The sequence below is a fragment of the Gadus chalcogrammus genome, chromosome 16, assembly GCF_026213295.1.
Source record: "Gadus chalcogrammus isolate NIFS_2021 chromosome 16, NIFS_Gcha_1.0, whole genome shotgun sequence".
Lineage (NCBI taxonomy): Eukaryota > Metazoa > Chordata > Actinopteri > Gadiformes > Gadidae > Gadus > Gadus chalcogrammus.
Genome location: NC_079427.1, coordinates 12,000,385 through 12,022,527, shown reverse-complemented (window position 1 = coordinate 12,022,527; position 22,143 = coordinate 12,000,385). Strand labels below are relative to the sequence as shown.

Here is a 22,143-nt window from a genome sequence, read left to right as displayed (position 1 = left end):
CCTCTGTTCCAAATCTCTGTCCACAACCTCTGGCCCCAGCTTCTCTGCCCAGCCTCTGACCACCGCCTCTGCCCCAAGACTATGTCCCTATCCTCTACCCCGAGTCTCGTTCCCTAGCCTCTGTCCAAAGCCTCTATCCCCAGGTTATTTCACTAGCATCTGCCCCTTTACCCAGCCTCTGGCCCTAGCCTCTGTCTTCGGCCTGTGTGGACTGTGTGGGGACATAGAGCCAGACCTGGGAGGAGGGTGAGGGGGGCTGAGGGGGGTGGCGTGGGCATTTGCGGGCCATGAATAGGGCACCTGCAGCCAGTGAACGCCCAGTGAACAGCGCCCAGAGCTCGTCCAATCAACAGAGCCGCAGCGGAGCCCAGTGTGGGTTTCACAGGGCTGTGTTCCCCTCTATGGGGCCAGGAGAGACCAGCAGAGCCAGGAGGTTCTGGGTTTGATGGCCGGCCTCCACCTCCATTCATCTGCAGGTATCCTGGAACAGGATGCCTCAGGCCTGCCTACACTTAAACGACAAACGGATGACTGCTGTTGAACCGCATTGGGTGAAAGAGTCTGAGTGAATAAATTACAGGATTAAAAGGTATGAACTCTGCCTTCCCAGACAAAGCTTTACCTGACCAGCCTCTGCAGGGAAACTAAAAGCGAGTCAGGGTTAAACCCAAAAACTCCAAAGTATTAATTTTGCCTTAATTGGCAGGCTGGGCTGATGTTTGCTGGCTACATATTTAAAATTGGATTCAGGAGAACGGTTTGGTTCATAAATGTTAAGAATTAAAACTGCTTTTCATCCTCTGCTGTTAATTTATATCTTGCAGACAAAATAATCTCTGTCTCATTCTCTGGAGACACAAGGGGTTAATATCTCCACTATTCAGCTGAAGGTGAATACGTGTGTGTGTGTGTGTGTGTGTGTGTGTGTGTGTGTGTGTGTGTGTGTGTGTGTGTGTGTGTGTGTGTGTGTGTGTGTGTGTGTGTGTGTGTGTGTGTGTGTGTGTGTGTGCGCATTTGCATGCCTGTTTGTGAATGCATATGTTGCTATTGTTTGTATTCCTATCATGATGTTATTGCTAAGTATGTGTGTGCCTTTAAGTGTGTGTCTGTGTGTGTGCATGCGTCTGTTTGTATGCGTGTGTGTGCTTGCTTGTGTTTGTATGTATGTATAACTATGTATGTATGTATGTATGTATGTATGTATGTATGTATGTATGTATGTATGTATGTATGTATGTATGTATGTATGTATGTATGTATGTATGTATGTATGTGTGTATGTTTGTGTGTGGGTGTGTGTGTGTGTGTGTGTGCGTGCGTGCGTGTGTGCGTTTGTGTGTGTGTGTGTGCATGCAGGTGTGTGCATGTGTGCGTGCGTGCGCTCGCGTTTGTGTGTGTGTGTGTGTGTGTGTGTGTGTGTGTGCATGCACGTGTGTGCGTGCGTGCGTGCGTGCGTGCGTGCGTGCGTGCGTGCGTGCGCGCGTGTGTGTGTGTGTGTGTGTGTGTGTGTGTGTGTCTGTGTGGTGTGCCTGCTCTTGTGTGTGTGCGTTTGCGTATGTGTCTGCGTGCGTGCTCGCGGGGAATATCTATGCAGAATGTATCTCCCTTGGAAGCAGGCGAATGGATGAACCAGATAGTTCCAGAGAAAAGGGTGCTAATCTCAGGGCTCACTGAGCTCCTCGTGTCTCTCTCCAAAGCCAACACCGCGGGGCACACCTGCACTAATTACCTGTCCAAACCTCCATTACAGCCTCCATTCTGCCTTTATCTCTCTATGTCTCTGTCTCGTTCCGCCTCTGTCCCCCTATCTGTTGCTCTCTCTCTCTCGCTCTCTGTCTCTCTTTCCATCTGATTTTCTCCCTCTACCTGCCTGCCTGTTTCTCTCACTCTCTCTTTCTCTGTCTCTATCCCTCTCTGTTTCATTCTCTCTCTATCTCTGTCTCATTCTCCCTCGGCCCTTGCCTGTCACTCTCTTTCTCTGTCTCTCTTTTTCTGCCTCTGTCGCTCTCTTCCTCTCCATCTCTGTTTACCTTTATGCATGTACAGAAGGCAATCCAACCCAAGCATAGACACACACACACACACACACACATACACACGCAAACACACACACTCACTCACTCCCCCCCGCCTGAGCGACTTGATCTAAACCTCTCCCAAGTTATTCATAATGGATGAGGCACTCCAAGGGACATGCTATGTGTAGGCTAAACACCAGCACCAGAAAGTATAAACAGAGCGAAAACACGGTGACATGCCAGCCTGCGACACTGACAGAGTGTGGGAGCCTCACTTAACTTATCACCTCCACCTAAGAGAGACGGCCCCGCACTCGCTGATTGACTGATCCCCGGGGCGGCGGCGAGGGGGCTGTACGTGCGCTTTGCCCCAGATGACTGCGCCGCACTTGGCTAGAGCTAGCTCACTGCAGTCCCCGACCACTCCATCCATCACCGGAGGGGGGGAGAGAGCCTGACACACCCCAAAAGAAACCCTGCTCGGTTCGATAAAGTCCCGACAGCTATGAGCCCACCTGACACGCTCCCTATCTCACTCGGCCTCTATCTCCATACATCCCTCAGTCCCGCTGCCGTCTCTGTCTTAATCTCTGGCTCTTAACCCCTCTGACTGCATTAGGGGGGCAGAGCAAATAATAAAAGGTTCTCCAGCATTGCCTCCTCCATTGCAGTCTCTTCCCACAGCCGTCTTTGCTCTCGCTCTTGATGTCTGCCTCTTTAAGATGCGGGGAGGGGGGGGTTGAGAACGATGCCGCCCCAGAGTGAGAATTAGCGAAAGGAGGCAAAATGACAGAAGCATGAAAGGAAGTAGGGCTCTTATTATGGCCTGAGCGCATGAGCATGCATGTGGGAGTGGAGATGGATAAACGAGCTCCATTCGCCCAGTGCTTTCCCCCTCTCTCTCTCTCCCCCCCCCCCCCCCCCCCTCTCTTGTTCTCCGAGGCTATTGTTACGGAACTTTTTGGTGAATAATTCACAAGGCTGCGCTGAGTGAGGAGGAGACGCCGACAGATCTTCCAAGTTATTATTTCGCCAAACACCATCAATCCTCCCCTACCGACATCCCTAGCATAGGATTAGAGGCACCGCGACACTTCATAAATCCAGAGTCACCCGACCGCAGCGACGCATCAAACACGCACTGCCACCACCGCCGCAACCAACGCCACCACCACCACCGCCAACGCCACCATCGCCACCGACCCCACCTACACCACCACCACCTCCGCCGCTACCTCTCGTTTAATGTCCCCCTCATCGGGATCCGCAGGCTGGCTGACTGCCGCCGTGTTTACCTCTGGGCCGGCGCCCGTCGTTACGAGTGTGCTTCAGCGTCAGCCCCCCTCCACGTTACACCGATCGCCCGAGGGCAAACCAAAAGGGGCATCTTCTTTCGGCCATTTCGAAGACTAAGAGGCCGGGGCCCGGGTTCGGCTTAGCGAGCGCAAGAGCTGTCAGCGGTGCAGAAGTGAGCTGGGGGAGACGATCCTCTATAACCAGGGTTGTGGGCCAGGGCCATAGCCGTGTTGGCTGTCAGGCCGAGACGTCTCTGTGTTTACGGGCACCCCCTCGGGGGGGGGGGCAGCACACAGGCTGATTGAGGCCTTGACTGGGGCGCCGAGGCTGCAGACACGGCGCACGAAGTAGTGACTGTCCATTACCCCTACAGTTTGTTCTTTTACGTCCCTTTCTCTCCCTCTCCCTCTCTCTCTCTCTCTCTCTCTCTCTCTCTCTCTCGTTTCTGATCCGACAGCAGGATGCATTCCCTCTGCGACGTCCTCAAACACAACACACAGGGAGGGGAGGAGAAGGGAAGGGAGAGGTGATCGGGAGGGATGATACACAGAGGAAACAGCTCTGCACTTTCAAGATAGGCATATAGGTAGATAGGTGTATAGATAGAGAGAGGGAGAGAGAGAGATGCAGAGAGGGAGAGAGAGAGAGAGAGAGAGAGAGAGAGAGAGAGAGAGAGAGAGAGAGAGAGAGAGAGAGAGAGAGAGATACATTTGGTATCTGCATCCAAATGCCTCTTGTGAGTGTATTGAAAGTATATATCCAAGCCTGCCAAGGGTAAATGGGTAAAAAAATCAAAATAATCGAGCCACTATGTTATCTTTGAAATGCGTATCTTTCCTCCGACAGGAAGGTACACTGGTCTCCCCCAGAGTGAAAGAGCTAAGGGAAAGCACTTCATTGAAATGCACAAGTGTAGCCGCACAAGACTTGGCTGATTGGAATGTAAAACCATGAGCCATCGGCCTCCCTTCTCTTTGCTCCACCGTCCTTCTCCTTCAACACCCCTATCCTCTCCTCCACCCAATTCTCCCTTACACCCTTCTATGGCCCCTACCCTTACCTCTCCTCCACCCCTCTCCCTCCTCCTCCCCCTCACCTTCCTCCACCCCTCTCTCTTGTCCACCCCTCTCCCTCCTCCACCCCTCTCCCTCCTCCACCCCTCTCTCATGTCCACTCCTCTCTCTCTTCCACCCCTCTCCCTCCACCCCGCTCCCTCCTCCGCCCCTCTCTCTCCTCCACCCCTCTCTCTCCTCCACCCCTCTCTCCTCCACCCCGCTCCCTCCTCCGCCCCTCTCTCTCCTCCACTCCTCTCTCTCCTCCACCCCTCTCCCTCCACCCCGCTCCCTCCTCCGCCCCTCTCTCTCCTCCACCCCTATCTCTCCTCCACCCCTCTTCCTCCTCCACAACTCCCTCTTGTCCACCCCTCTCCCTCCTCCACCCTTCTCTAGATGCAGGGTCACCCTCCAACCGCCCCCCCCCCCCCCCCCCCCCCCCCCAACACCTCCACCTCAGGAAGGGTCCAGGGTCTCCCAGCAGCACCACTGCAGACGTTATGCTGGTTCAGAGCAGAAAACCAGCAGAGCAACGCAACTGCAGTCGACCCGCTTCGCCGAATCAGCCGGCGAACCCAGTCCGGCGAAGGAAAGTGCTTCTCTACCCCAAGTAGCAGAACATGCTACGCCCTTATCTCTGGCACACACACGCAGCAGCACCTGCCAGTCTGCTCGTGATTTGGAGCCCCATGTGTTTTTGACGCGGCGGTCTTTATCATCACCGCTCTCAAACAGAAGCCTGTCGATGCTTCCCCCGTTTGCACGGCCCCCACACTGAAGGAAAACGTGTTTTGCAGGAGAAAGAAAAAACATGGACAAATGTCAAGGACTTCACCCTGATTCAGAACACAAAAGGAGTGGGTGAGAGCGATGGAATGATTTTCTGTGCCAGGAATAGATTTCAATAGGATCAAGGTAGGCATGCGATGGCAGCAGGGAATTTTTTAGACCACAATTTTGAGCGATGTGTTTGCAAAAACTCTGAAGTTAAATGAAATGGGTAACACCAAATCATTGCTATTATGACTACATAATACCGTTGGAATTGCTAATAAAAATACATTTTATTGTAGAGCATGTTTGTAACTAACAACAACTCCATCTGCTTTTTAAATAAGACGTATCACTCGTTCTCCTTAGCTCTCTTTTGTATGCTGCGTTAAATTAGGTTGTTCTGCTCAAGCCATTACACAAGACAACATCTGGTGAACAGCGTGCGTTTCCTAATTTCCATGTGTTCACACAATGGAAACCCTTCAACAGTTGCATGTAAACAATAACACAATACGCAATAAAGAACTTTGATTCTGAGGTGCATTTTACGATGAGGGTGTGAAGGCAATAACTAAATCCGCTGAAAGGCAGACCTGCAGTTATGTCGGAATTGAAATGCAGACAGAGGGAGAGCAGTACAATGGAAGAATGAGAGACCCAACAACATGCCCAAATCGCTGCATTTGAACACATGTCGTATTTTGGTGTCAACATTTCGATTTTTTGGATTGAAATTGTCACAGCCCTTTTAATTACAGCACTCCACCACCACCAGCACTGCCCCAAACACCAACACCACCACCACCACCACCACCACCACCACCACCACCCCCCAAACCCCACCACCACAACCAGCCAGCTAATGACTATCTGTGTTTATTCTGGGCCACATCAGTCGGGCCAAACAGGGAGGAAAGCAGCACAGGGCTACACAAATAACAGGTGGTCGAGTACTGGAGCTGATACCTCGGTCGATATAAGTAAGGAGAAAAGTGGGTCTTCATCCATTCTATACCGGGACAGGAGGGACACGTACAGAGTGCTGTACATCTTTGAGTGGTAGACTATTATCTTAGATATAACATTTATGATAAATGAAAACGATATTTTCTGTTTTGGTAATCGTATGGTTTTATGGACTATAAGACGTTTCACAACCCGAGCACCACCCACTTAATGAGTCGTGACTGAGTCGTAACTTACTAACTGAACATTTACGGCACCAAACTAATTGACAACGGGCAGAAGAAGTCGTCGGTGTGTCATAATCTTTATAAAAGGACGACAAAAAAAGATATGAGGGCAAATTGTTCGAAAACAATATATATCCTGTATACATATTTATATATATGTTATTTATTTACATATTATCTGCTTTGGGATGTCCCATCAACCTCAGATTAACGCCTGATCGGCTTTGCGTGTGAACACAGTAGAATTGGCACCTTGGCACGCATTGCTGCTCCATCCATTCCAACCCATTAGATTGTGGCATTATACACATTATACACATTAGAAGACCTAATGGAACCACCCATGTGTGGCGTTCTTTCAGCTACGCAACGCTGCCTGACGACATACAGCCTCCGTGGCTCATTGAAGCTCTGTCTTAACCACGTTGGACTTGGACCAGGAGTGGACCCTGCGACAGATCTAGAACATGTTACATGGTGTGGCAAAGGGGTGGCAAGAGTACTTGACAGGGGGGCATAAGTTTATAGTTTTTTTATATTTTGTATCAAGCCAAAATGATCAGGCAAAATGATTCTACAGACCATGAGCGAGCTAATTAATTGCTAATGAATGGACGTTTCCAATTATACGCCTTTGGTTCATATGAGGTGTGTCTCAATGCTTTGAGTGGCTTGAGGTCATAGTGGCGGTTTATTTGTAAAAGATCATTATTATTTATTATTTTAATGACACAAAAGTTTGTTGGGCTACTTGGGGAGGGGGGGGCAAGGCTCTAAAGTATATATATATATATTTATTTAAACTCAAAAACTCATTGAGGGAAAAGCCGTCATTTGCAATGATGTCGAGTGAGTACATTGTAGTACAAAGTACAAGGGAAATACAAAAGATACATCGATTTTGGAATTTAACAGAAATAACAGGATCAAAAATGTTAAGAGCAGAAAAAGAAAAGAAACAGACAATTAAAACACATAAATAATAACAAACACATTTAAATAAAACAATTACATGAATGAGACAGGTGGTCCTTAAGCAATGTCTTAAAAAGGTTAAATGGAACCAAAGTGTTTATACCTAGCTCATGCTGCAGGGTATTCCAAGCTGATGGGACATAAAAGCTAAAAGCAGTTTTCCCTAGCTCAGTACGGACTTCAGGGATATTTAATGCCAACCTGCCAGCCCGTGTATGGTAGGGGCTTGAATACCAGTCAATCAATGATGCAATATATAGGCAGGAAGTTTCCCTAATAATGCTTTATAAATAAATAAAAACAAATGCAAATCGCGCCTTGCGGATAGAGAAATCCATCCAACTTTTTCATATAGAGTACAATGGTGGGTATTGTAGGCTTCCTCCGTTATGAATCTAAGGGCTGAATGGTATGCTGCATCCAGGGCCTTGAGAGACGTGGCAGATGCATGTCTACAAACCACATCTCCGTAATCCAGTGCAGAGAGGACAACTGCCTCCATAATCCTTTTCCTACAGAAAATTGGGAATTTACATCTGTTCCTAAATTGGGGGGGGGGGGGGCGGCTCCCTGATTGGGCCAAGCGCCCACCCCCAGTCCCCACACAGTACTGAGGCCATGTGATAGTACAGCTAGCAGGGCGTAGACTACAGTGCACTCAGTGCACTTTGGCCAATTAAGTTAATCCAGAGGTACCGCGCCGACCCCTCCCATCGACCGTCGGATTGGTCGAAGAAGAGTAGGTCGGATTTCTGTCGACCAAGACTTCTTTCGGCTGACTACAGCCCCAGTGTGTTCGACGGCCCGGCCCCTCGCTGGTCCTCTTTATAGCCTCTTCCCGGGCCCCTCGTCCCCCAGGCATAGAGCCGCGCTGATGACATTTCCCCAAACACAGACATGGCAACTTTTACAACCGCTCGGCACAGATGTTCCTGTCAGAGCGGCCGGTCTCATTAAGGTCAGGGAGGAAGTGGGCCGAGGCGGACGGCTGTGGTGCATTGTGGGGTTGCTGGGTGTGTGTATGCGTGAGTATAGATAGAAATATCCAATCCATCGGTCGATGGGTGGGGTGTGTGTGGATGTGTGGGTGTGTGTGTGTATGTCTGTGGGTGTGGAAGTGTCCACGTTTTTATATGTGTGTGCAGGTGTATGGGGGGGGGGTATATGTAAGTGTGCAGGTATATATGTGTGTGTGAAGGTGTATGTGTGTTTGTGTGGGTATGGGGGGTGTAAATGTGTAGGTAGATATGTGTGTTTCTGCAGGTATACATGTGTGTCTGCAGGTGTATGCGGTGAGTGTGCAGTAGGTACGTGGGTTTGCAGGTATATATATATATATATGTGTGTCTGCAGGTATATATTTTTAATTCCACTCCAGAGCCAAAGCGCAGACTTTTCCCTCCCGGGGTCATCTTACGGAGAGGCGCAACGGAGACGAAATTAACTGTTGTTTTCCCTCCCGACAGCTCGGGGTAAATGAGATCGGGACTTTGACAAAGGATGGAGTTTGAGATTCATCGGAGGCTTAATAAACAAGAGGAATCAATGCTCGCAGTGACAATCGGTTCGGGCTTAATGTCCCACACAGGCACGGAGACACACACAGGCACACAGACAAAGACACGCACACACACACACACACAAGCACGAGTGGGCGCGCGTGCCTCGGCGTTCATCTGCGACGCTGTTCCATCAAGTACTTAGACGTGTGCATATTAATCTGCAGAATACAAGCCACAACAACATCAAAACAGGCTCGATGGATAGAAGCTGGGCCCACTCATCCACTTCCCCCCCCCCTAAACCACCCTCCCTCCTCCCCGGCCAGCGTGCTGTCCTGTCGCAGAGCGTCATCCTATCTGGAGGAATCGCTAACTCCCAATGCCAAAAGGGCAAATGCCCAGGTGCTGGTGTGGCTGAATTGCTGTCTTCAGCACACAAAGGCCCTGTCACCTGGGGAGGACGGCTTGGAAGAGTGGGGTGGAGGAGGTGGTGGGGGTGGAGGAGGTGGTGGTGGTGAGGGAGGGGGGGGCGCTGTCAGAGTAACAGGAGAGCACCTGGGATTACTGTCAACAGTCCCCTGGACTGTCTCCCTGCGTGCCAGTCCAACACGCACGCACGCACGCACACACGCTCGCTCGCACATACACGCACATGCACACACGGGCACACACACACCCATCCCGTCTCCTCTGATCAATGGAAGTCTCGTTGACTTTGACCTTTAAACTCCAATTAGCCACTTAATGAGGAATTAATTATTAATATTGGAAAAACCAACAGGGCCGGGGTTGTTGCTCACCTCCGGCTCATTATCATTCGTTAATGACCATGCCTTGCATCTCATTTGGGGCGAGAAGCGGGGGAACGTCACATGTTTGTTCATCTTTTAAAGGGCAAATGGAGAAAGAGAGTGTTTGCAGGCATATTATTTGCATCTCTTCATCACTGGCTCCCGTTGCGGGTCAGGATGTTGTCTGGATTGAATCATTCAAGACGCCTCTTCAGTCCGCATTAATAGGAGAGTCCTCGGCGACAGAAGAGCACAGCGTCCACTCAGAGGACCCAGAGCCCTCGCATCCTAATTCAGTGTGAAATGGTCGACATGGAAGTGTCAAAATGGCTCCCAGAGAAACAACAGTTCACTGCGAGTGGAGAGGATCGTGACACAGCGAACACAGGGTGCACCAGTTAGGGTTTGCTTTTTGCAAACGCACACACACAAACATACACATGCTCGCACACAGACACACACATGTTCACACACACACACACACCCCCACACATGTTCCCACACAAAGACACGCACAAAAGCAAACACATAAACACAACCGCAAGAAACACAGACACACGCACATGCTCACACACACAGAGACACACACTCACATACAAAAATGTGCACACATGCACACACACACACACACACACACACACACGCACATACAAAAACACACACACACCCTTGTTAATTATTTTCGACTTCTGTCGAGTTTCGAGCTACAAAGGCGACAGCCACGGGCTCCCATGGTTATGCTTCCCAGAGTATCGGCCACTAAATAAATGGCTCTTGGATTTGGACAATCACTTCCCGCTAAATGACCTGCTTGGCATGCAAACCCGAAGCCGGAGGTGTGCCCCATAGCAGCGTAATAAATGTGACTCAGCAATCCAATAAATGATCATGTTCACTCAATTACCCTCGACGCTCGGTTTTATTGGCTGGGTCTGTAGATTACAAATAGGCCAATCAGTGTCCTTATAGGGTTTTTGATTGCCTCGCCGATATACAGCCATCGTCAAACCCGATACAATCATGGTGTACAGGGTGATGCTTGTGAGCCGGTGTACATGAGTTCTCACCGCCGTCCTGACAAGGCCGCCGCCGCCGCCGCCGCCATTATCCGGTTCCCTAACGCCGTGCGAGGGAAAAGCTCAAATATCTCAAAGACATTTACATTTTCAAACACTCACGAGACGGCACGAGAGGAAATTAGGTTCTCCGTCAAAGAGATTAAGGATTTTCTTTTCGGTAAGGAAGTTAACTTTTTCCTCTCTCTCTCTCTCTCTTTTTCTCTCTCTCTACACTCTATTATCCTCTTCACTTCACCTTCATCCTGCTCCTCCTTCTCCGCCTGATCGGCAGCGGGCCACACCGTGACGCTCCCTCTTCCCGCCGTCAGTCTGCGTGTCGTAAGCAAACGCCACGAGAATCCCCATGCCAGACGACGAGTCGTGACGCACGCCGCGGGGCTTAGAGAAGATAATGTGAAGGAGCCAAATCTGTTTAAATAAAACTCTCAAGTTATACACACTCGCATTGGGTCGTGAAAGCGACTGGAACGGTTTATACAGCACGTATTGTGTGGCGAATTAGCACCGCCAAACATGTGGTAGTAGTATCAACTCATGACACTCACACTGTGTTTGCCCAAGGGCTGCCTACCTCCACACATGACCAGCCTGCTGCCAGAACCGGCTAGATCTTCAGTGGCCATGACAGATGCAAATTTACCGGCGACTTCCACCTCTGTTTTACTGATCAACACTGCACTTGAAGCCCGGGAATCACAGGCACTCAAAAGTGGTAACACCTCCCTGACAGGAGAGAAAAAGGCAAGAGAGAGAGAATGAGAGAGAGGGAGAGGGGGAGAGGGAGAGAGGGGGAGAGAGAGAGAGAGAGAGAGAGAGAGAGAGAGAGAGAGAGAGAGAGAGAGAGACTGATAGCGAGAGGGCCCTGTATTTGATTAGTGGTCCTTCACGGAAAATGGGAAGCCGAGTGACAGCAGCTTTCAGTTCCCCTGTGTGTCTTTGTGTTTGTGTATGTGTTTGTGAGTTTGTGTGTGTGTGTACTAAGTGTGAATGTGTTTGATAGCCATCACATACTGATTAGAATTAGAATAACAAATTAAGAATAAAAATGTGTCAACAAGTACATGACTAGCAAGCCTGAGTGCAGAGAACCTAAACCAGTATGGCCAGCAAGCCTTAGGGCAAAGAACCTACACCAGTATGGCCAGCAAGCCTTGGAGCAGAGAACCTAAACCAGCATTGCCAGTGAGCCTTAGAGCAGAGAACCTAAATCAGTTTGGCCAGCAAGCCTTAGAGCAGAGAAGCTACACATGTGAACATATCTAGCAAACCTGGGGGGGCAACAACCGACGAAGTGTATTGATTGATTGATTGAAAACTTTATTGAACAACAATCAACAACAATCAAGTGTTCAAAAGGATAAAAACACCAAAAAAGCCCAAAGGCTTGTCTCCATTGCGGTCCTTACATGCCTAGCTAGTCTGGGAGCATAGAATATAAACAATTGTACATGGCTACCAAACCCGGGAGCAGAGGCCACAGGTGTTGTCCTTACCCTGCATGTGTTATATTCCACTGGGCTCATTACCGGTAAGTCCTCCCCCTGTCCCCAGGGTCCTATACATCACACTGCCTCCGCGGGCGCTGTGTGTGAACCTGGATGACAAATTCAATGTGGACCATAAACCCTCAGTTAGCAGCCAGCGATGTGGATACAACGAGGATGAAATTGTGATGTTTGTGGCAGGCAAATAAAGCGTTGCCTTTATACATTTCTGAAACTGTAAAAGGAAAATGTTGTATGGGTGTGTGTGTGTGTGTGTGTGTGTGTGTGTGTGTGTGTGTGTGTGTGTGTGTGTGTGTGTGTGTGTGTGTGTGTGTACTATTTACTTAAGCAGCACATAATGTATGTAAGATGTATCTGTTTGGAGATGATTGTTTTTTTATATATAAAAAATGCTAAACAAATGTTTGCAGGAATACATTCAAAGACTGAAAAAGCCTGAGTGACACATTCCAGCAATTACACCGGATCACAGACACATTTGTAGAAATCAGCGGACATCTTGTCAACTCTTTCTCCTCATCCAGCTCCTGTGAAACATCATCTTTTGTTTGCTTCATAGCTGATTGCTGAGAGAGAGAGAGAGAGAGAGAGAGAGAGAGAGAGAGAGAGAGAGAGAGAGAGAGAGAGAGAGAGAGAGAGAGAGAGAGAGAGAGAGAGAGAGAGAGAGAGAGAGAGAGAGAGAGAGAGAGAGAGAGAGAGAGAGAGAGAGAGAGATGCAGTAAGCCTTGCAGACACAATTATACAGATGTACATGGAAGCATTTATGTCGGATGGGTGTGTGTACACAGTCAAACACGCAGAAACACGCAGCAGCTTTAATCATTTGTTCACAACTTGCTCATGCACACACACACACACACACACACACACACACACACACACACACACACACACACACACACACACACACACACACACACACACACACACACACACACACACACACACACACACACACACACACACACACACCAGGGGTAAGCCATGGACTGAATTACCAAAATGTTCTGCGATTACACTTCCTGTTCAAACATTCAAACAACGATATGGGGGAAACGACGATAGGCCATCTGCTGTTAAAGCAATTGAAAATGCGCCAGTGTCTAATGCGTATCTGGAGCGGGTATACTTAGCCCTTTGTGAACAGGACTATGCCCGGCCTGCCTCGGATGCACCAATGACAGCTGACAGGCTCGTATAGGCTACTGTATCGTGTATTCGGGAAACGGTGGGGATAAGATGTGCCAAATTAAGTGAATTTATAATTATCAGTGAATTAAAGTCGTGATAACACAAGTAACACAATTAAAGTGACTTAGTTCTGATCTCCTGCTCCCTGTTTGAAGGTGACACATTTCTGCCTTACAATAACCACTTGAAAGGCGCAGAGACAAGATCACCCTTGTGAGAGAAACGATTGTTAAAACGGAGAGAGATACAGTAGGCCTACATCAATGCTTCGTGTATTCGGGAAACGGTGGGGATAAGATGTGCCAAATGAAGTGAATTTATAATTATCAGTGAATTAAAGTCGTGATAACACAAGCAACACAATTAAAGTGACTTAATTCTGAACTCCAGCTCCCTGTTTGAAGGTGACACATTTCTGCCTTACAATAACCACTTGAGAGAGAGAAACGATGGTTAAAACGGAGAGAGATACAGTACAATGCTTCGACTTCAAAAGCCTTCAAACGCCTTCTTTCCTTTCCAGCAATTTGCGATATGCCAGGATAGCTGAGTCAGAATTTATAAACAGCAGCTTGAAACCAGAACCAGGGCCTATATGGGACACGCTTTGAAACCTGCACAGTCCTTCCTTTTCCTCCCTCATCATCCCTCTCTGTCTCCATACCGGGACATCGCGTTTCACTCGGCTCTGCCCGTCAATGGAAAACGTGTTCAAACGCGGCGGGGAATGATAAGCAGCATTACCCATCAGCACAGAAAACCTTGACCAGCGCTCCCATTAGCAGCAGCACACACAACACTTGAGTGACAGTCGACCGAACACCCGAATTTGTTGGAATATGTGACTCATTATTCCTTTTCCAATCATGGCCAGAGAGAGAGGCCAGTCACTCCGTGTACCAGAGCGTGCGGCCGTTTCAGAGGATGCCTTCAAAGCAAATATTCCTCTGCATGCTAATTGCAGTTCCGTGTCCAATCCAATTTGAACCATAATCAATATAATTAAATTACTGCTGGAGTCCTCCTGCCTTTTTCTTCTCCTCCGCCTCCCAGGTGCACAGAATAAGCCTATAGGTACACAGGCATATGTGATCTTTACTGACAGACAGTATAGATATTCAATTATGTTAACCAGACACGCGGTTGTGTGATAATAAATTACCATGCAAATGTGTGTGTGTGTGTGTGTGTGTGTGTGTGTGTGTGTGTGTGTGTGTGTGTGTGTGTGTGTGTGTGTGTGTGTGTGTGTGTGTGTGTGTGTGTGTGTGCACGCACGTCCGCGTGTGTGTGTGTTAGGGCCGGGTAGGTGGAGTGGCTGTTGGGGATAGTTGCTGTTTATGTGTGTAGTTTGATCTGTTTGATCCCTCTCCTAACATGGTAAACAACATGTATTTCTCGCCGTTGTAGCTCCCAGGTTCGGCCAAACCAAAGCAAACCATGCGTCTCATCCTTGATCCATATTGCACGAGGAGCTCTTCAAGACATTCGAGTTATATTCGGTACACACCACGGGTGTGTTGATGTTTTTTATTTTTTCTTGATGTTTTTTATAGCCAGCCGTGTGACCCTGATACAACTCATAAGCTGCAGTGCGGCATGGTGTGTTATTATCAATCGGCCGCGGTTACATAGATTAATATTTCATTTTCCACAACCTCGTGAACGTTGGAGGGGAAATGCGCTTCGAATGGCGCATTGACGGCAGAAACCCTGGGCAGCGTTTTAAAACACGTCTCATGTGCAAAGCAGAAAAACACACCGCCACACAATACAGCTGTATTAAAATGATTCGTGCATAAAAGTTTTTTCACTCACCCCTTTTGAACATTTTGCTGCACTAGATGTAACTGGTCTCTGGTCCTCCGAAAATCATCTATTGATATATTCCAGGCCCAAACTTCAGTTGGGAAGTTGAAATTGATTAGAAGCCGTCTGGTGTCGTCTTGGTGGGGAATGTCAGTGTGGTGGACTCCTCTCTCAGGCTTGGACAGGCGATCCTATCCGAAATACGGAACCAAAACGGAGCTCACCATACATCAACGACACGCATAGGTCTTCTTTTCCACAAAGTCTGCGAGACGTCAGTCGAGTCCAAAGCTGTCAGTGCGCATTGAAATCAGCCCAAAAACAACTCCACACTATGTGTCGAGCATGGCTGTCGAGTCTCCAGTGATAGCCATCACTTACTAATTAGAGGCGAAAGAGATCCAATCAGTTCAAATGGAAAGTCTCCGTAAAAATTAGCAGTCTCCAAAAAATACAGTTCTTTTAATTTCCAGAGGAGCCGATGTAGACGTCTTCCAGATGAGGAACACGCAAGTGGATGAAGCGACAAATAGTATCGCCTTCGTTGAAATCTTCAATTAACATAAGTTATTTGGATTTACATCCGCGCGTCTGATGTTGGATTATAAATCCTCAAATCCTCTTTATAACACCGCAGACTTTGACTCGCTGCTCCGCTGCCCTGGAATCCTTTTTTCTTAGCAGTTCCCTCCGCTTGTCATTGTTACATGTCTCTGATGATGATCATCTTATCTCAAAAAAGGTCTCTCGGATCTTCTTCATACGGATCCGTATGTCAGTGGATGCGCATGTGGGGGGTTCACACACAGGAGGAAAAGTGTGCCGAATCAGCGCCTGTTTACACGGCAGGCGCCTGGTCCATCTGTCTGCATCCCTCCCTGTCTCTCTGTTCACCGGAGACTCTGTGGATGGAGGAGGATGCTCTGCCTCTCCTCCACTTGAGCTTTGCTTTTCATACGGAAACACTCTAAAAATGCACCAAAACAACCTCAATAGTTGAACGTACCTCGCATAACGCGGGTGCTACCTGCACCTTATCAGGGGATTGTTTCAGCATTGCGATTGCAAAATTGGAAATTATGAGGGATTATATAAAAAAGGATATGGGGTTGAGCGACAGCGATCGCTCTTTCACCTTTTTTTATTTTCTTGTGACGCTTCTATCCTACGGAACAAAACTGTGCCTTTTTCAGTGTTGTTAAATCATATTATAATTATATATATTCAGTAATTTGAATCATTTATGGCTGTCGGGTAGGGGACGTGGACTGTATTATCCCATCCCGTACAGAACTATCAACAGCGACGCTGCGCTCGACGCCATCGACGCTCGATTACTTCCCCGCTCCGCTCTGGGATCGACTGCCTTTGCCTTTTCAGTTCTCACATGTTCGAGGAAAACATGGCAGACCCCGCGAAAGACACGCAGATTGTTACAGTAAAGAAGAATATAGGTAAATATAACAATATAGACACATTAGATAAATTATACATGTAATATAAATATATACATATTATGTTGGTAGAACCAGCCTCGAAATGTGTAAGAGGCTCACCGTTGACTACTGTTGTTGCTAGCCGGCACGCACTTGGTAAGGGAGAGCAGTGAGAGGAAATGTGAACAATAAGAAGACATACAAGCTGTTTATCTGTAATGTACACCAACGCTTTGGACATATATTGTGCGAAACGTGTGTTTTGCGTTGTCTGCTCGGCTGTTTTGTATTGACTAAAGCTACCTGTCACTTTAGTCGTTCTTATTCGCAGGTTGCTTATAATATTATATAACACACGTTGTATATTACCCATAAAGTTTATTAACCAAAACAATGAGAACAGGAATCCCTTGTAGACATGAAACTATATTGTATCGACAATGACAGGGCTTCTTCACATGATTGACATACTTCCATTCGACTTCTGATTTCTCCTCTCCTCTCCCCTCCGTAAGCGCGTGGTCCACGGCGGGTGATCAATCAAATCCCTGAAGACATCCTGCAGGACCCGGAGATCAACGAGGCGATCAGAGTTCTACCTGCAAACTACAACTTTGAAATCCACAAGACGATATGGCGTGTCAGACAAGCAAACTCCAAGAGAGGTGAGCTCAGTCAATACCCCATTAGTATAAAGATTAATTGGGTATTGCATTGAAGCATTTTAAATATTCGGATTTATTCAAATCTTAGTTGTGTATCATCTTATCCAAGCTATCTTTGTTGTATACGGGGAATGGATTAATCTAACAATTGTTAGTGCTTGGCATTTGTTTCTATGAACATCCTTATTGTACTGACAGCGATATATTGCTGTTTCTCTTTCTTCTGACAAATTATTGAATGAATGCTTTATTCCAGACTCAAAGCCCTATAAAAGACAATACAAATACAATTCTGTCGCTTTGGATAAAAGCGTCTACTAAAGGCCCTCATGTCTTTAATGTCTGTATGCTAGTGTGCCTGATGAACCCCACTTTTCCACTTTTATTGGAATGTACCGGTAGTTGTTATTGCTCCAACAGCCGAAACACAAAAAAACAATTCAATGTTACTGTGTGACCCTGATTTACGCACTCTCAGCCAGAACTTCCACATTACAGAATAACAGAGCATTGCGGTTCCTCTTTTAATCAATTGTTATTACAAACTAGGAGATCTATGGTGAGCCACAACATTTTACTTGGTAACATAAGGAACATAACATCACTAACCCTTCAAACATTAAGCATAAGAACAAATGTAGCAGTCTTAGCTTGAGAAGATCATGTTTATTCCTTCAGTCATTAATTAATTCCCTAGGCATACTTTTCTCCTTTTCTCTCTCTCTCTCTCTCTCTCTCTCTCTCTCTCTCTCTCTCTCTCTCTCTCTCTCTTCCCCCCCCCCTCCCACTCCCTCCTCAAGAGCAAATATCTGCTGTGTCACTGTCTACACACACTGCTTTGTTCCAGCTTGGTCTCCATAAGCCTCATGTGTTTATTATACTGGAATCACAGAATCAGGGTAGAGGATTCTGTACTCACTATGATTTCCTGTCTTTGTTTATAATTATTCCTTGGTGAGAGCGTACATTCTTAGCATGCTGTGTGAGGTCCCTGTGTGAGTTGAATCACTTGCACAGGCAGTTTCAATGCCCTGCCGGTTCTTTTGGAGCAAATTTTCTTATTGTGAAAAGCATTTTTTGCTCTTATCAGTTTTGTACTGCTGCAATGACTGGGGTCATTTACTGGGTGTTGGAGTTAATGAAGTGCAGAGGGTAGGAAAGGTAGCACAGAGCACCATCGAGACATTTGATTCTCCCCGTGGGTCAAGTTACTAAAGATCACAGCTCACACATTATAATTTGTGATGTAAAACAAGTGCTGTTAAGGGATGTTAATAATAATGTAAAGGGACTTAAAATGGCTAATGCTTACAAGATTTCAAAAGCATACGTTCCACATTTAAAAGAAGGTTACGAGAATGATATCCATTATCAAGGTCATTATGTTGCATGTTACATTCGTCATTGTAGCAGAGTCTGTTACTACGAGTCACCTAGGTGACTTCTTTTGGGCTCCCCCAGACCGCGGGCAAAGGTGCAGGTACGCAGGTATGCAGCCTAACTAGGCCTGGGCAATAAAACAAATCATTATCGTATCGTGATAGACTTTTGATCAATATCAATGTTAAACATGCTCAATATATATCGAGAAGAGACTGGACCACCGAATCATTGTTCCATACTTATTTAGAATATTTTAGGGTTATTCATTGTTGTTTCGACATTGGAGTATTTATCAATGAAGATCAGTGAAAGGTCATATTAAGTTGTAAACAGAAGTGTTTAAATTCAGCATAGTAATTCCTAGTTTTTTAGGTCATTACAATTATGAATAGTTATCGATATCGATCAAGTTATATCGAGATATGTCTTTTAGCCATATTGCCCATGCCTTGGCCTAACCCAGTCCCAAAGTCCTGTCAGACTCGACTAGGTGAGGCTGCTTAAACCAGCCATCATCCACACACACTCCCACCATCATGTCAAACGGATAACTGTTTAGTTTAACCTGTTTAATGAAGTTCAATGATCCCTAAACTGGGAGAGGCACCCCTTCCCATAAGCTGTAATCATGTTCTAGATAATAATGTATATTTTAGTATATTTTTTGACCTTCCACTTTTTCAACTGAATATCTCATATCTCATATCTCAATATCTCACCCAATAATTATCACTGCATTTAATTCATTCTTGCTTATGAAATGACAGAATTGTTTTAGGGAAAAACGAAAAGTGAATATAACAGAATTATAGTGTGGTAATATAAGAAGCCGAACAACAAACCAAGTCCTAGGTAACCTTGAAACTAAAAGTGCTTACCAAACCAAGAAATTGAAAGACCCTTGCCCAAGAATGTGTTGTCGTCCAAGGTCTACCCAATGCTGCAAGTTTAAAAGATTATTACATTATTTTTCTTAGATGTCTCCTTGATATGGGGGAAAGGAAATTACTTACCTTTTTTATTAAGAGGATATCTACTAAAATACACTTGGATTTTATATTTAACGTAACATTTACTTATTTTTGGTGATTTACCTCTGCCCCGTGTGAAATGTGTTTTATTCAATTGGTGGGCGTATTCAAGGGCTTGATGTCATTGTTGGGGCCCGAGGACCTTGTCTGATTGTGGGGAAGGACTTTTTGTGATTGGGGGTACTCAAGGACTTTGTGATTGTGTGTGAACACATGCGCTGCATCGAAGGCTATGCACTTTTATTAACATGGTTAAAAATAAATTACTGTCTTAAAGGCCAAGGTGAGAAAATAGAAAAAGACAATCCGGTTAGTTTTTAGAAAAAAGTTTTTGACACTGCCGTCAAATTGTAATGTAATGGTCTAATTAAATTCCTTGCTGAACTTCTTTTTTTAATGTTTGATATTGCTACTAATTTGTTAGACACACACACACACACACACACACACACACACACACACACACACACACACACACACACACACACACACACACACACACACACACACACACACACACACACACACACACACACACACACACACACACACCTAATACCACACCAAACCTGCATTTGGCTCGCCTTCAGGGAACAGATGGAGAAAGCTATTTGCCTCTTGTCAGCCACAGCAGCGGCAGTGTACTCGAGAACTTTTCCTTGATAATAAACTTGCCCTTTCGCCAAGTAATGACCTGTCTCTGTCTGTCTGCACGGGCACTTGGCGATCCCTTAACCTTTCATCCGTGCGACGTGCTCTCACTCTCCTCCTCCTCCTCCATTCATCACTCCGTCTCACCAGCCATCACTCCGTCCCACCTCCGTCTCTCCCCTCGCACTGTAGCCTTTGGCGTTATCCCCGCTGCTCATTTCTAACTCTGCCCGCCGCCTTCAAAAGAGTGGAACTGTTTTCCGAGCAAAGCTATGTGGGCGACACCGTATGTTTTGTCTCCCATGTGTTCGATGCAATATCTCCTACCTGTGTGTGTGTGTGTGTATGTGTGTACACAGTATATGTCTGCAGAAGCATTGATCCATGTTGTAGCGACGGAGAGTGAGAGCCAGCGCTTGTCGGTGGCAGAGAGTGTCGTGGTTTGTTGATTGAAACAAAGCTCGCTGACGCCAGACCAGAGGATCAGTTCCATGTGCTGCATTGTGCTGCAAATCCCCCCTCGTCGTGACCTTGCTCATGCGAGCCCGTCGCACAATCGCAGCGGGCATGTGGCAGGACAATGGCTTCCTAGTGCGCCCACCGCCTCCCGCAACACGTTATATAATCCCATTTAGGAGTGTCTGTGAAAACAAGTGTTTTCCCTTTTTATTATACTCGTTCACGTCGAGTGCCTTTCATTAGAACGGAGAGCACAATACGGGCCTATAGCTGTGCCTGCGTAAGGACATCCATCTGTTTCCAAGACAACAGCACAGGATACTCAATGGAGTGGGGATCATCCGATGGTTTGATGTGGAGGGAAAGGAAAAAAATGCCCCTCACGTTTTGCTTCAAGTAAAGGATGCAACAATAGCTTACCATATCTTCCTCTGATATCTATTTTAAATCAAATGGAATTTGGATGTCTCTAACTCTGCAGGGATTGCGTCTTTTGAAAAGTTGTGTATTTTTCATTATTTACCATTGCATTACTACTAATACACGCGATTTCGGAAAACAGGGTTAATTAGATGCGGCAACCCAAAATAAATGAAGATGGATGAAAAAATATATATGTAGTGTTTTTACTAGTCCTTCTCTCTTCCTTATTAATAATGGATTCCTAATGTAATAGCACGCTCTAAAACAGGGGTATCAAACTAACGGCCCAGGGCCAATTGAGGCCAGCGGGATGATATATTGTGGCCCCCTACTTGACATCAAAGTTTTGTGTAAGTGCGGCCCGCGCGTTGTTGTCAAACACACATTTTTATTGAGTCGCTTGCCACGCTTTTTTATCACTTGTGATAGGGCGACCAGATGTCCCGGTTATGCCGGGACAGTCCCAATATTGAGTTGCGTGTCCTGAGTCCCGACAAAAGCCAAAGGACGCTAAAATGTTCCGGTTTCCACCAACCACTATGAAATGTCCCCTGTTGTCAGCGATTACATAGCCAACGTGATCTAATTATAGCCCGATCATTAACTTAGATTGGGTCAGTTGTGCTACTTTTTTTTTGTGGAATACTTGATGTGTCCCAGCCTGACCCAGTCATCCTCCAGCGGCCCCCAGGTAAGTTGAGTTTGAGACCCCTGCTCTAAAACAATGTTCTGGTGTTACACATCCCGGGTTCACCTTAGACCTTCTTCCCTGCTGTCGTTCTTCTGCTGATCTTAACATCCTCATCTATATCTGAGTATGGCAGTGATGGAGGGTAGTGGACATGTTTTTTTTATGTTGAGAATGTATGATAAATCATTGATTAGCCGACCAGGGAATGACTAATATCCAATG

At 46.7% G+C, this 22,143-nt stretch overlaps 1 protein-coding gene across 1 annotated transcript in view; it reads left to right on the top strand.

Moving 5' to 3' along the window:
• Nucleotides 1-16,549: 16,549 nt before the first annotated feature.
• The window catches only part of dph1 (diphthamide biosynthesis 1), a 59,136-nt gene continuing 53,542 nt past the window's right edge, over nucleotides 16,550-22,143 (top strand). The window contains exons 1-2 of the mRNA XM_056611341.1: nucleotides 16,550-16,636; nucleotides 17,134-17,283. Coding sequence (XP_056467316.1) covers nucleotides 16,570-16,636; nucleotides 17,134-17,283 — 217 coding nt within the window. The 5' untranslated portion in view covers nucleotides 16,550-16,569. The remainder of the gene's footprint in view (nucleotides 16,637-17,133; nucleotides 17,284-22,143) is intronic.